We start from the raw sequence: 15,022 nt of genomic DNA on the forward strand, positions 1-15,022 counted from the left end.
ACCCGACCCAACGCCAGACCCTCACCTGCTCCCACAGCGGCTCCAATCGCTGCTCCTTTGATTTTTTTTTTCATGACGCCGAAGGAAAAAGGCAGGCAGGAGTGCAGGCAGGGCGCAGGCAGGTCCGCTTCCCCCGGTGCCGGCAGGGCAGTGTCCGCCGCGCCCCGGATCGGTGCCGGAGCCGGAGCCGGGGCCGCCCCGTCCCGCCCCTCCCGCCCCGGGGCCGGCCCCGCTCGGCGCTTCGGGAGCGGGGGAGGAGGCTGCCTTGGGGGGGTCTTTCTTTGGGGGTCAGGTACAGCGAGGGGCGCAGGAGAGAGACGCGGGGGGGGGGGGGGGTCGCACGCAGCGGGGGTCCGCTGTTGGGGGATGGCATCAGACATCAGTGAGGGACCCGGTGGGGATGCGGGGGGATCACGGCTCTTCAGGAGCGATGGCAACCCCGGTGACAGCCCCGATGGCCGTCAGGGCAACCTGCACAGTCGCGGGGACTCCCGCTGCCCCTGAGGAAGAGGAGGAGGAATCAGCCCGAGCCCCCCAGCCCGGCCCCAGCCCCGGCAAGGGGTCTCCACTGCGCCCCGTTGCCTGGGGGAGCTCCCCCGGGTGAAATGGCTTTAAGCTCGACTGGCTGACAGCAAAGTTATTAAGCATTGTGCTAATTCTTTTACTTGGGGGGGTCTGAGGTGAGGAAGGGTTCGGTGCGGCTCCAGGACAGAAGGAACAGAACAAGCAGTTTCGGTTTCAGGTCCTGGGGTCACACACCTTCTGCTTGGAGGCCCTTGGGCAACCGCCTGCCTGTTTTCCAGGAACCTGGGCGATCTTTGCCTCTCGAGCAATTTCTAGTCAGCCCGGTTAGAGTTCACACTGATTTACAAGGTGCATGACCTGGAAGATTAAAATATACGTATAGATTATACGCACAGGATCGCAGTTCTGCGCAGGCAGGCAAAGTCGCTCGGGGTGAACACGGCAGAACATCTGAAATTATGTGCAGCCACGAGCATGGACAGGCATCACAGGAGCGTCTGGGGGTGCAAGGGAGGGTATTTGTTTTAACGGGGGCTTAATATATCATTGTGGCTATTACTATTGGGCAGCTGACACTTTGGTACCGCCGTTTGAGGGGAGCTGGGTCTGCACAGGGGGGGCTGGGGGTCACCGCAGGAGACAGGGAAAACGGGAAACCGGATTAAGGACGATGGCGTGTGAACTGCAGAAGCGGTGGGGAAACACTGTGTCTGCTTCTCGACTTACGCTGTCGCTGCGTGCGTTTATTTTAGGTAATTGAGTGCAGAGAGTACAGTGACTGAAACCCGGCCGATGGCCAGGGAGAGCCCTGTTTGCCCGGGCTTGGACACAGTGCGGGGCACAAGCCACGCGTCAGCCCAGCCTGCCATCTGGCACCACGTGAATTAAACCCCGTTTATAACAACCCTACCTACAGCCTGGCCCGCGCCTCGGCTTTAGGGGCAGACGGAGTGCAGGAGTGAACACCGGCCAGACTGGGACTGTTCCTGGAGCACCGCACATCCCGAGGCGCTTTCGGGTACCAGGGCCCCGACCACACACCAACCACCACGACACCCCTCCTGCAAAGCACCTTTATTGGGTTCAGTGCGCCCATTGCTCAAGCGGATCTGCAGCTCATAGGAGGGAGGAAAGTCGCTGGGGGGGTCTGCGGGGTCTTCGGGCGCTGCCAGGCACAAACCTGGGGCTCAGGCGTCTGCTTGGCTACTCTCTGGTTCATCACCTGGAGTTGCCTCCTTCTTGGACAGGTTGGCACAGGCTGCTACCCTTTTCTGTCGGTTCTCATGACCAGTTTCTTACCGATGTCTGCGTATAAAATTTAAAGGCACATAATCTTTATAATCTAAAGGCACATAGAATATTAGTGGTTCAGTTTTTAAACAAAATTAATTGCTTTGAGTTAACCTGCAGCTCCTGCAAAGACAGAAAGAGGCGCGATGCCCCGGGAGCATCGCTGCTGCCGGCTGAGGGACCGAGCACCGGGCAGAAGCAGCCAAGGACCTCTCCGGACTGTGCCGAGGAGCCGGCCTGGGAGTAGGGGCTGCTCCCTGAGCACAGCCAGCCCCTTCCAGCTGCCCCCGCATTGTGGATTGATCCCTTCCCCGGAGTTTTGGGGGGTTCAGACCGACGGTGGGTTAAAGGGCTGGTTGGGCTCTACTGCAAGGTGAGTGTGTAACCCCCTGCAGCCCCCCGGGATGACCCCAGCTCAGCTCAGCTCCCCTGCCCTCCCCACTCACCAATCAACTGCACCACAGCCAGAACACTACTGACAGCCGTTCCTATATGTTTAGCTGTGGCAGCCACTGACGCGGTGGTGATGCTGGATGCCGATATCCCCATCACACCGATGGCCACAGGGATTCCAACGACTGCCACTCCTGCAGGTGGGACACCGCAGCGTGAGGGGGGGTCTCTGTGACCTGCATCTCCCCTGCCACCAGCGCGACCAGGAAGGACAGAGGTGTCACAGCGGGGAGCGAGGGCTGTGGGGTGCAGGGACAGGGACACCCCATCCTCGGGAAGGGAGGAGAGGAGAGGCGTGCGGGGCTGCAGCAGCGGCTGCAGACACATCTCCAGGCTCAGGCCAGCGCTGCCCCCTCCCTCGCAGCAGCACCCAAAGTCTCCCCGGCACTCGCAGACCCCAGCCCGGCTGAGTCCCCTCTGCCAGCCCGGGGATAGCACTGGGCACCCGAGCGCTGCTGATCGTAGAATCACAGAACGGTTTGGGTTAGAAAGGACCTTAAAAATCATCGAGTTCCAACCCCCCCTGCCCTGGGCAGGGACACCTCCCACCAGACCAGGTTGCCCAATGCCCCCTCCAACCTGGCCTTGAACCCCTCCAGGGATGGGGCAGCCACAGCTTCTCTGGGCCACCCGACCCAACGCCAGACCCTCACCTGCTCCCACAGCGGCTCCAATCGCTGCTCCTATCACTACTTTTTTCATGGCTACAAAGGAAAAAGGCAGGCAGGAGTGCAGGCAGGGCGCAGGCAGGTCCGCTTCCCCCGGTGCCGGCAGGGCAGTGTCCGCTGCGCCCCGGATCAGTGCCGGAGCTGGGGCCACCCCGTCCCGCCTGTCCCGGCCCCACTCAGCAGGAGCAGGGGGCGAGGTGGAGGCTGCCTTGGGGGGGGTCTTTCTCTGGGGGTCAGATACAATGGGGAGTGGTGGGGACACGGGAGAGATGCAGGAGATCCCGGAGGGGGCTGGGCTGGTCATTGCCGAAGTCACATCCATGTCCCCAGGCTGCCAAACGCTTAGCCACACGAATCCCCCAGCACCGAAACTGGGTTGTGGAGGCAGAGCACTTCAGCTGGCTCCTCCACCCTTTGCCCACACCCCCGGGTCCCCCCCTGCCTGCTGGGGCAGCGTCGGCCCCTTCCCAGGAGCATCCCGGTGCATCACCCCACTGGGACAGCCCTGACCGGCACAGCTTCGCTGCCCGCGGCCGGCACGGAGACCCCCGAGCCCCTCAGCCCCCCTGACCCCGCTCAAAAGCAGAGGGACGTTTACGGCGTGCCCCATGTCCCCATGACACTTAGCCATGGTGGGCTGGCCTGGGGGGCAGCGCTGGAGCGGGAGGTGTGCGGGGTCCGGTCCGAGCCTGGTCCTTTGGGGAGCAAGAGTTTCTTCCCAGGGTGGTGGGGGCGGTGAGCGGGGCCGGCCACAGCTCCCACAGCCACCCCCCTCCCACCCATCCTGCCCCCCAGGGGCCCCCGGCCACCCCACAAAAGCAGACACCCCCCCAGTTCCACATTTCTTCCCAGCCCAGAGCTGGGAAAAGGGGGGCTGTCCCCAAACACCCATCGTGGGGCCTCGGCACCCTGTGCCACCAACCTCTCCCTTCGCCTCCCACGGAGATGTTGGTGTGCCGGGAGCACCCGCTGCTGATATCAGGATCCTCGGGTGACGTCATGACAGCGAATTTCCAAGAAATGGCTTCCAGTTTCGTTTCCCATATCTTCATCCATCGTGTAGTTGACCTCTGGTGTGCCTGGCTCTGCCAGTTCAGACGGTGGCCAAGCAGTGGGGCACTTAATTGCCCGTCCCCGGGTGTCAAGCCCCAGGGCTGCAGGAGGCTCCTCACGCCTGGGCCGTGGTCTTTGGGGCTTTGTGGGGCATTTCCCGACCGGTTGGGACCGCTGAGACCCCACGGTTTATGACGGCACCGACGGGCAGCGCAGAGATGTCCCCCGGCTGGCGGCGGAGGTGCAGCCCCCCCGGCTGCCTCCCCTCCAGCGGGCAGCCTCAAAAAACAACCAAAGGCCCATTTTGCAAACCCCCTTTCCCCGCTCCCTGCGCCCACCCCTCACCCCGAGGGCGCAGCCAGCCCCCCTGGCGGCAGCCCCTCTGCGCCAGGGGGGGTGAGGGCGCAGCGGGCGCCGTAGGGAATGTGCCGCTGCAGCTGGTTGAAGGGGACCGAATCCAGCTGCATCCCTGGCTGTGGCACTGCCCGTACAGTCCCATAGTGCCCACTGGGGTGACCCTGTCCCACCCGTCCCGCCCCGGGGCCGGCCCCGCTCGGCACATCAGGAGGCTGCCTTGGGGAGGTCTTTATTTGGGGGTCAGATACAGCAGCAGGGGACGTGCGGCAGGTCCACCCCTCCCTCACCCCCCTCAAGGACGAAGCTTCTGGAAGCCGCGTGGTGGCTGCCATCCCCGGCACGCTTCGGGCAACACACAAGGAAGAAACGTCTTTCCGACGACGAGGACCAACACGACCAAATCTGACCAGAGACCAGGTTCGATTCGGGTGTAAATGAAGCCCCGCAGAGGGCAAATCGAGTCGGTCCCCTCAGAGCAGCCGGGATGCAGCTTTGGGACTCTCCCCATGGGTCGGGACACCCCCCACAGTAACTCTGGGCAAGGTGAGAGCCCTCGCCTTATTCAGTGAGCAATTGCACATTTTGGATCCTCGTTAAGAATTCTTAAGCCCGTTGTGTACAGTTGGTTCCGTTTTACATCTCAGACCTGTGGTTTATTAATTTTGTTGGGGCCTTAAACAGTTTTGGTTAGCATCAAGTTGTTTGCTTAGAATAAAGTTTGAGTTTATCACACGGGAGAGATGCAGGGGGTCCCAGCGGGGATCGAGGGGGCTTCGCAGCGGGGGTGCGGTGTTGTGGGATCACAGCAGACATCAGTGAGTATCCCGGTGGGTGTCCGGGGGCGGTGTCACTGTTCACCAGAACTCATGGCAGCCCCAGTGGCAGCCCCGACGGCTGTCAGGGCAGCCTGCACAGCTGTGGGGACTCCCGCTGCCCCTGAGGAAGAGGAGGAGGAATCAGCCCAAGCCCCCCAGCCCCGGCAAGGGGTCTCCACTGCGCCCCATTGCCTGGGGGAGCTCCCCCAAGTGAAATGGCTTTAAGCTCGACTGGCTGACAGCAGAATTGTTAGACGTTGTGTGAACTCCTTAAACTCCCCACTCACCGATCGACTGCAGCACGGCCACGGCGCTGCCCGCAGCCACTCCTCCGCCGTTGGCTATGGCAGCGGCCGACATCATCTTGGCAGCCACCGACCCAGCGGCGATGCCGGTCGCTGTAAAGCCCAGGGCACCGATGGCCACAGGGATTCCAACGACTGCCACTCCTGCAGGCAGGACAGCACAGCGTGAGGGGGGGGTCTCTGTGACCTGCATCTCCCCTGCCACCAGTGCGACCAGGAAGGACAGAGGTGTCAGAGCGGGGAGCGAGGGCTGTGGGGTGCAGGGACAGGGACAACCCATCCTCAGGAAGGGAGGAGAGGAGAGGCGTGCGGGGCTGCAGCAGCGGCTGCAGACACATCTCCAGGCTCAGGCCAGCGCTGCCCCCTCCCTCGCAGCAGCACCCAAAGTCTCCCCGGCACTCGCAGACCCCAGCCCGGCCGAGTCCCCTCTGCCAGCCCGGGGATGGGACTGGGCACCCGAGCGCTGCTGATCGTAGAATCACAGAATGGTTTGGGTTGGAAGGGACCTTAAAGATCATCGAGTTCCAACCCCCCCTGCCCTGGGCAGGGACACCTCCCACCAGACCATCCAGAAACTGGACCATCCCCCCGTTTCGCCCCGGGGCCGGCCCCTCTCCGCGCATCACGACGGGAGGAGGAGGCTGAAACTGCGTGCGTGGGGGGGTGTGTGTCTTTATTTGGGGGTCAGATACAGCTGGGAGGCACGGGAGAGATGCAAGGGGTCCGGGGGGGGTCGCTCCGGCTGGCACACGCGTGTCCCCAGGCTGCAAAACCCGCGTCGCTCCTCAGCCACATGCATCCCCCACCCCGAAATCGGGAGGGGGGGGGAAGTGGCGTGAAGGCAGAGCTGCAGCCCGCCCGGGACAGCCAGGGTGGTGCAGGTCCCGGGGCCAAACCTCCCTAGAGGGGGGATCAGGGGGTCCTGCACCCTGGGGGCAGGGCTTGGGGAGGGGGCGGCACCCCCCGAGAGGGCTCTGGGTGTGCAGAGCAGCAGCGCGACGCCCCGCAAAATAAGCGCTTTATTCCCGCATGGCATCAGCCATCCCCGCGCCCACCAGCGCCTTACCGATCCCTGCGACCGCCCCGATGGCAGTGCCGAGAAAGTCTGTAACAAAGGAGAGAGGGCGGGCGGTCAGGGGGGGGCGAGCTGCTGCCCCCCCGCTCTGGGCAGCATTGCGAGGGGCTCCTCCATCCCCTGCCCACACCCCCGGGTCCCCCCCTGCCCGCTGGGGCAGCGTCTGCCCCTTCCCAGGAGCATCCCGGTGCATCACCCCACCGGGACAGCCCTGACCGGCACAGCCCCACTGCCCGCGGCCGGCACGGAGACCCCCGAGCCCCTCAGCCCCCCCGAGACCCCGCTCAAAAGCAGAGGGACGTTTACTGCGTGCCCCGTGTCCCCGCGACACTTACCCATGGTGGGCTGGCCTGGGGGGCAGCGCTGGAGCGGGAGGTGTGCGGGGTCCGGTCCGAGCCTGGTCCTTTGGGGAGCAAGAGTTTCTTCCCAGGGTGGTGGGGGCGGTGAGCGGGGCCGGCCACAGCTCCCACAGCCACCCCCCTCCCACCCATCCTGCCCCCCAGGGGCCCCCGGCCACCCCACAAAAGCAGACACCCTCCCGAGACCCCGCTTTTCTTCCCAGCCCGGGGCTTCCCGGCGGCTCCGCCAGCGCTGCGGGGTGAGCAGCCCCCCCGCCTTTGTATCCCCCCCCCCTCAGAAAAGGGGGGCTGTCCCCAAGCACCCATCGTGGGGCCCCATCACCTTGTGCCACCAACCTCTCGCTTCGCTTCCCACGGAGATGTCGCTGCGCCGCCAGCGCCCGCTGCTGATGGCAGGGCCCTCGGGTGACGTCACGACAGCGAATTTCCCAGAAAGGGCTCTGCGCAGTTTCGTTTTCCCGGTTCCCGACGGGGATCACCCTCCTCCTCCTCCTCCTCCTCCTCCTCCTCCTCCTCTGCCTCCTCCTCCTCCTCCGCCGGCGCCTCCCCCGGGGCTCGCTGGGGACGGCGCTCCGGGAGGCTCCTGCGCCGTGGTCTCTGGAGCTTCGCGGGGCATTTCCCGGCCGGTCGGGACCGCTGAACCCCCGCCGTTTATGAGGAGGCCGACGGGCAGCGCGGGGGGGGTCTGGGCAGCGCGGGGATGTCCCCCGGCCTCCGGCTGCGCCCCCTCAAAAAGCGGCCCAAGCCCCGTTCTGCGCAGCGGGTGCTGTAGTGAATGCGCCGCTGCAGCTGGTTGAAGGGGACCAAATCCAGTTGCAAGTTGATCTGGTTCCTTTTTACCAGCCCCAGGGACGCACCGTCTCTCCCGAGGCGCTGCCTGGGCCGGTGCTGGTCGAGGAGGGTCCCGGCGCGGGGGTCCCAGCCCAAAAATACATACTTCTTAACATTCCATAACGCCGGCCGACTCCATATGGGCATATGAAGAAGTATGTAGGGTTGGGAGGGAGAGGTGGGCGGCGTGGGGCTGGGCACGGGGCCACCCACCGCTCCTGGCAGCGGCCACCGGCTCTGGCTGGTGAGACCCTGGAAGGAGCCGGTGGCCGCGGTGAAGCCTGAGGCTGGGCAGGGGCTGTGGGGAGCATCTCTCGCCCACCCCCAGATCCAGCCTCTGCCTGTGCCCGGCCCCAGGTGCATCCCCGGCTGTGGGGCTGCCCGTACAGTCCCACAGTGCCCGTGACCGTGCCAGAGCAAGGGGACCCGTGTGTTCGGAGAGCGAGATGGTGCCGTGGCCAACGTGTGTGCCTGGGACACGGAGCCTCCGCACCGACCACAGGGTGCTCAGGCTGGCGACGCACCCACCACCCCGTATTTTGGCCCTTGGGTGCCCTTTGCGGGCAGCGGGACGCCCCAGGGCACGGTGAGGCTCAGCACTTTGGGCCATGGGGCAGCGTGGGGGGCTGCAGCTCCCAGGAGACGGGGCCATGGCCAAGTGCTGTGTCCCATGAGCCCGCACTGGCCAGCATGGATGGTGGAGGTGCGTGCCTGCTTTTGGGGCCGCTTCTGCAGGAGGGTCCCCCATCGACCTGGGATGCACCAGCTGCACCCTCCCGGCACCCTGCACTGCCCCAGCACCCTGCAGCCCCCCAGCATCAGCACCCTGCACCCCACACTGCCCCGTCCCGGTCCCCGCTACAGCCCGTGTGCCAGAGCAGCAGTCGCAGCTCGGTGCAGCCAGGGCCAGCACTGGGGGGGACACACTTCCCGCACCCCCACCCACCCTGCCCGGCTCATTTGCAAGGCCAGGAGAAGGACCTGGGGGGGGTCCAGGCCCTCCCCACACCCCAGCTGTGGGCAGGGGAGGCTGGAGATGCCTTTGCCTGCAAAAGGGGGGTTCAGCTGAGACCTCGGGGGCTGGAGACCGTGAGGGGGATGCAATGGGGTGACTCCCCAGCCCCAGCACAGCGTGGCCAGGGCAGGGTGATGGAGGGGTGAGTGTCACCACAGCCCAGCCCCCCTTGACCTCTTCCTAACCCTAAATTCGCAGGTGGAGCGGTGCGACAGTGGGTGCAGGGAGCCGTCCTGGTGGTCCCAGCCCTGCCCTCTCCCAGGACAAGGGAGCGGGGGGGTGTGTGGGGGGCCCAGACGTGGGCAGAAGAGACACGGGGCTGGCCAGGTTTGGCATGGCCGTGACTCAGCGCCGGGAGCCGTGGCCACACGTGCTGCGGCTCTCTGCAAGGAGCCGGTGGGTGCCAAGTACACACTCACTGCGCTCGCCCCACTCGTGGCATCCACCGGCAGCCGAGATGCTGCTCAGTGGCCCCCAGAGCCACCAGCCACCACTGCAGGGCTCAGGGCTGCTGCCAGTATGGCCACAGTCCCCGCGGGATGATCCACCAGCACCCTGGAGCCTCTGCCATGGCCAGTCCCCTGCACTGGGACCCCAGAGAGAGGTGGCTCCCAGGACGCAAGTCCCCGTCCCAGCAGCAGTGGTGGGGCAGAGAATGTCTGGCCCGACAAGCACCTTTGTCCCCCCCAAAAAAGCAGACTGAGTTGGTGTCCTGAGGACAGAGGCTGCAGAGATGCTCCTTCTTAACCCTTTGGGCTCCTCCGGCCCTGCGGCACAGCGGGATGCTGCCGCACGGCTTTGCTGTAGGGGTGCAGGGGATCCCCGGGGCCAGCGGGGCTGTTGGGGCAAGGCGGGAGCCAAAAGCCAGTGGCTGCACCCACCCCAAACCCTCGGAGCCAGAGAACAGGGTGAGGGCTCTCGCATCCCCCCTCCAGCCACCTCGGCTGACCTTGGGCAGCCTCCCAGGACTGCGGTGCTAGAGGTACCCCCGCCCGGGGGGGCCCACACAGCCCCATCCTACGGCACGGTCCCCGCAGCCCTCGGCCAGGCTCTCCCTGTGACCTTGGGGGGCTGCACCCAGCCCTGCGGGACGCTCACCGCATCCGGGCCACCTCGTCTCACCTGATCCCAGCCCAGGCCACCCCTGCACGTTCCCAACACCCTTCCTTGCCCCACAGCCCACCTCTGCCCCACCGCCCTCCCTGTGCCCAAACATTCCCCGTCATCACTGCAAGCCCCTCCGCAGCCCTGGAGGTGCCCCCACTGCTGCAGGCAGCCCTGAGCCCTCCCCAGCCCCAGCGCTGCCCTTGACGGCTGCAGATGTGTCCCCAAAGCTGAAGCCCTCCGGGGAGCTCTTCCCTGGGGCAGCCCCTCTCCCACTGCTCCTCTGTGCCCCCACACCGGCTGGGAGCCCCCAACCTGGGCAGCCCCCAAGCCCCCTGCCTACCCCGAGAGCAGCTCCCTGCCCTGGGCAGGGTGGTTTGTGGGCACCGGGGGAAAACAGCCTCGCAGGGGGGAGGCAGAGGAGCTGGGGGGGCTGCCGGGTCGGCCGTGGTGGCACCCACACGCTTACACAGCACCCAACAGACCCAGCCTGTCTATAAAAGGAAGCATCTTTTTTCCCCGCTCCCCCCGGCGCCGCATGCCCGGCCGTGCTCTGCAGTCGCTGCCTCTCAGGGGCCTTTCCAAGTTTTACTATTCAGCTCTTCCCTCCCCCCCCAACATCTCCCCCCGGCTCATCCATCCCCGGCAAAACCACTGCAGCAGCCACTCCAGCCGCTGAGCGCCTTAAAAAAATACCAAAAGGCTCAGGAATGAGGAGGGAGGTGGGTGAGTGGGGGGCGCTGGCTGGTGGGGGGTGCCCGGGGGAGCACCCCGGCCCCCTTCACCCGCAGGCATTGCCCGTTTCGGGGCTGTGGGTGTGTGGCCCGTGGAGCCCTGGTGCACCCGGCCGTGGTGGCCAGCACTTCCCCCCCGTGCGAGTCCAAAAATACGATGCCGAGGTGCCCGGGAGTTGGGCTTCCTTTCCCGCCCCGTCCCACCGGCGAGGGGGGTCCCCGCTTTGCGTGGCCGAGGGTACCCCATCCCCCGGGGGAGGGGACAACCAGCCCCACTGCAGGGGGGCACCCACAGGCCCATCGCGCTGCCTGCCGACCCCAGCACCCCCCAATCCCCCGCAGCCGGCACCTGCCGGGGGTGCCCCGTCGCCCCCCTCAGCCCCACAGAGAGTTTGCTCCTGCCCCTGCTCCTCCACCCGGGCTAGCCCGAGCGGCGGGGGGGCCACCGTGACCCCCAGCCCCGGGGTCGCCCCCTCCCTGGCCGCGCCAGGAGCCGAGCGCGGGGCTGCGAGCGGCAGCAGCATCCCCAGCCCCGGCGGGGCTCGGCACCGGCCGGGCTCGCTGAAGGTTAAACGCCGGCGGCGGGGAAAGCCCCGCTGCCTCCCGCAAACCCCGCACCTCCCGCAACCCCCGCACGGCCCACTCACGGTCCTGGAGGTGACACCGGCCGGCTGCGGGCTCGGCCGGTGGCGGCGGTGACACCCGGGACGAGCACGCCGCTTCCCCGCTCGCCTTGACTTTGCCACAGGACTCCTCCGGCTCGTCCGCAGGAGCTTGCAGCATCCTCCAGTTCAGCGGGAGAAGTTCCTCGCCAGGGAGGGAGGGAGGGAGGGATTTAAGGCAGACCCTGCCTGGGATGCGGACGCCTCCGGGTGCAGGTGAGGACCCTCCGCTCGCTGGGTGCCCCGCAGCCCCCTCCTTGCGCACCCCGGCCCCGGCTCGGTGTCCCCGGCACTCGGCTCGTGGTGCGCCCAGGCTCGGGGGACGCTGCGAGGGCGATCTCTGCCGAGAAACCCTCTCCCCCCGCGACGAGGCAGCCAGGGCTGCCAGCGGCACAGAGCCAGGCACCTCTGCCCCCCCGCCACCTGCCCTGTGTCCCCCGGGTGGGGGTCCCAGAGCAACGCCGTGCATTGCTGGGCCCAGCAGCAGCTGGGGGCAGCGAAGAGGAGCCCGTGGGGCACTCGGGAGGGCAAAACTTGTCACCACTGTAGCCACGGTGGCTTCCTTGGGCTAGGGGTACCCCACAGGGATGGGGATCCCTGGGTCACCAGCTCTGGGTGTCCGCAACACCCTCAAGGTGGCTGTTCCAGCACCCGGAGCGGCACAGCCAGGGGGTACAGGGTTCCTCTGCCCACCCCGGGACCCCGCCGCCCCCAGGCTCCGGCCAGTCCTACCTCTGCCTGCGAAGGGGTGAGGGGGACCCCCAGCTCGGGGCTGCGGCGGGGGCAGGAGGCTGGGAGAGACCTTATTGTGGTTCCCAAAGGGAAAAGCCAGAAAAAGCAGTGGCGTCCCTCCCGCGGGGGCCCCGGCGGCTCCCCGCCTGCCACGACGCCCTCCCCACCCCGGGTGCGCTCTGTTTGCCTGCTATTTTTGGCAGCCTCCGAAGAGCTCCTCTCGGGCTATTAATAATGAGAGTGCGAAATTCGTTTGGCCTCTCCTATATAAGGAAAGGTAGAGGCTTTGAGGCAGCTAAATATACTGGCGCGTGCGGGAGCAAGCGGGGAGGCTTTGGCACCGCGTGTGGAAAAGAGATTGTTTGAACAATGGAAAGAGGGACTCACTCGGCCCACGGGGCCCCGCACGGACGGACAGACGGATGGAGGGACGGATGGAGGGTGATGGCACCCGTGGGCCTGCACAGCAGCACCCACATGGCACCCCGACACCCCCCGGGGCCCCGCTTCAGCAGGACGAGGAGCGGGAGAGGGGAGGAGGCGGCTGCAGGAGGGATGTCCCTGTCCCGAGCCAGCCATGCTCTCCCCAAAACGCTTGTAACTTGCCCACTGGGCCAGCAGCGACCCAGGGATGAACGCGGCGTCCATGCCTGGCCAGGAGGGAGGTGCAGGGAGGGCTGTGGCGGGGTGACCCCTTCCCACAGGGACACAGCCAGCATAGGGTGGCTCCTCCAGCCGAGCCCCCTGCAAATCCTGGCCTCTCCCGGGGCAGCGACCAAACGTCCCCACTCTGCCCCCCTGACACGGCCCCGGGGGCAGCTCCCGTGGTCGGGGGGTGCCAGTGGTGCCACGGTGTCCCCAAGTCCCCAGGAGCCACCAGCATCCCTGCAGTGCCCTTTGCTGGCAGGGGCTGCCCGTGCCCATCATCACAGCGATGCCGTCTCAGAGCTTAATGAGGAGGTCGTTATCGTTACCGGGACCATAACCGTGTCCCCCCCGGGGCTGCGGGGGGGCCTCGGGCGAGGTGCAGGAGCTCCTGCCAGCGGCCACCAAGGCTGGGGAGAGCCCGGCTGCGGGAGGGAAAGCAGGAGCGATTCAGGGAATCCTAGTGACAGGAAGGCGCTGGGGAGCAGTGCCAAATCCACAGGGTGGGAGCAAGGACAGCGCAAGCCGAGGGGCGAGGACGTGTGTGGAGAGAGAAAAGCCAAAACCGTGCTCTCCCCCCAGGTTCCAGCAAGAGTTTTTTTTTCCTTTTTGAACTCCTCCTTACCCTGGGCACTACTTAGGGAGGGACAAGCGGAGCCGGGGTTGTATTTGCAGCTCCCCAGAGCTCCCCGGCTCCGTCTGACAGGGATGCTGGTCTCGGGCGCCTGCAGCATTGCAGTGCCAGCAGCTGCATCCTTGCAACCCCTTCCCGAGGGACCCTGAGGCTTCCCTGGGTTGCTCTGCCACCGAAAAGCCAGGCCAACCACCCCAGGGGTGGGCAGAGTCCTTGAGCTGCCTCAGTTTCTTGAGCTGTGAAACTCCTGCAACAAAACTTATTTCTGAGATTTCTCTCAAATAAGGAGCCTGGGGCTGCTGGGAGGCTCCAGACATGACCCGGGTCCCCTGGGGAGGGGACACAGCTGCAGCAGGAGCAGCTCTTTGCCCTCAGGGCAGTGAGAAATCCAGGCTCTCCCCACCTTGCCCTGGGGCTGGTACAAGCTTTCCCCACCAGAAGCTGAGCCCTGAGCCCCCGCAGCTGGGGGACACGGGGCTCCCTCACCCATGGCCACCAAGCCCTGTCCCTCGCCACGAGCGAGCACTTACTGGGTTTCCTCCTGCATCTCTGCCAGGAGCTGGCAAACACCGAGTGACACTGAGCAGACAGCAAAGGGAGCTGATGGGGACATGGCAGCCCTTGGGAGAGCTTCCCGCGGGGACAGGGAGGGAAATAACCAACAGAGCTGGGGGACAGCAAGCAGAGAACATGAAGGGACCCAGCTGAGCACCGATGGCAGAGGGGCGACAGGCAGGAGCCTTCTGCTGCCTCGGAGTTCCAGAGACAGGGCTGCTCCCAGGCAGGTTCCTGCCCTGGGGCCAGGCAGAGGCGAGCTGCGGCATCGGGAGCTGGCTGATGCCCAGGAGGGGTTGGGGGGGGGCTCTATTTTGAAGGCAGAGGGCTGGGGAGCCCAGCAGATTTGGCTTCTCATGTCCTTAGGTGACATTGAGCCACGTGAACTCCGAGGGCTCCAGCCCGATCCCTGCACCACGTGAGATGCGCAGGGACAGAAGAACTCCGAGGGGGAGTCTCCTCCCCTCTCTGAAAAATCCATGTCCCCCGATACCATTGGGTCCCTTCTGGGTGCTAAAGGACATTCCCTCCACCAGCCAGCCCCAGGGACAGCTGGGCAGCCTTAATGTGCCTCGAGGACTCTGCTAATTAATAAACCTTCCTCTGCTCCAGCAGGAGGAACAGTTACCCCCGGTGTGGGGGCAGCTCGAGCCCCGACGCTGCTGCTCTTTCGCTTTCCAGGGAAAATTAACGGTCGGCCCCTGGCTCGGCTGTGGGGGAACAGCCCCGGGCAGGACGGGGGACTCGGGACCTGGTCAGCAGGAGACCAGGGACAAGGGCCTTTGGGGGCTTAGGCTGAAACTTGACTTCAAGTAGCAGAAAGTAATTATAGTTGTGCGAAAGCAGGGGCACATAAACAACCCGGGGGGTCAAAACACAAGCCCAGGGCCCGTAGCACGAGGCTTGGCATCTCCCGCTCCCCACGCGATCAACGCGTCGAGGCTCCTGCACCGGTCGCCGGGCAAGGAGGGAACTTGGCCGTCTGTCAAGCAGGCTCCTGGCAGCCCCCGCAGCCAAACTGGCCCTGGAGCCCCACCACGAGCCACAGGGGCTGGAGCAAAGGCAGCCCCTCGTCCAGCAGCGCCGGCCCAGACCCTCTGCTGGGCACGAGGAACCAGGGGGGACTTCCAATTCCTGCACAAGGAGCACAGTGGGGTCACCGGGAACCATCCCACAGCTGAAACTGGAGAAAGAAGCAAGCTGAGCAGCA

The 15,022-nt window shown here is 65.7% G+C and overlaps 1 protein-coding gene across 3 annotated transcripts; it reads right to left on the bottom strand.

Moving 5' to 3' along the window:
- Positions 1–4,560: 4,560 nt before the first annotated feature.
- Positions 4,561–8,076, bottom strand: LOC141474202 (interferon alpha-inducible protein 27-like protein 2B). Of its 3 annotated transcripts, none has more exons than XM_074161993.1 (5): positions 7,237–8,076; positions 6,877–6,944; positions 6,533–6,571; positions 5,449–5,610; positions 4,561–5,282 (listed from the first exon to the last, which is right to left on the bottom strand). In XM_074161993.1, the coding sequence occupies exons 2-5, from the start codon at positions 6,878–6,880 to the stop codon at positions 5,194–5,196; spliced, it is 294 nt and encodes a 97-aa protein (XP_074018094.1). In that variant the 5' UTR covers positions 6,881–6,944; positions 7,237–8,076; the 3' UTR covers positions 4,561–5,193. The 3 variants fall into 3 exon arrangements, with proteins under 3 accessions (XP_074018094.1, XP_074018095.1, XP_074018096.1); XM_074161994.1 differs by having other exon boundaries at positions 6,877–6,963; positions 7,237–7,686; XM_074161995.1 differs by having other exon boundaries at positions 7,223–7,276.
- Between the last annotated feature and the right edge of the window lie 6,946 nt (positions 8,077–15,022).

This window comes from Numenius arquata, chromosome 21 (genome assembly GCF_964106895.1).
Source record: "Numenius arquata chromosome 21, bNumArq3.hap1.1, whole genome shotgun sequence".
NCBI classification, from domain to species: Eukaryota; Metazoa; Chordata; class Aves; order Charadriiformes; family Scolopacidae; genus Numenius; species Numenius arquata.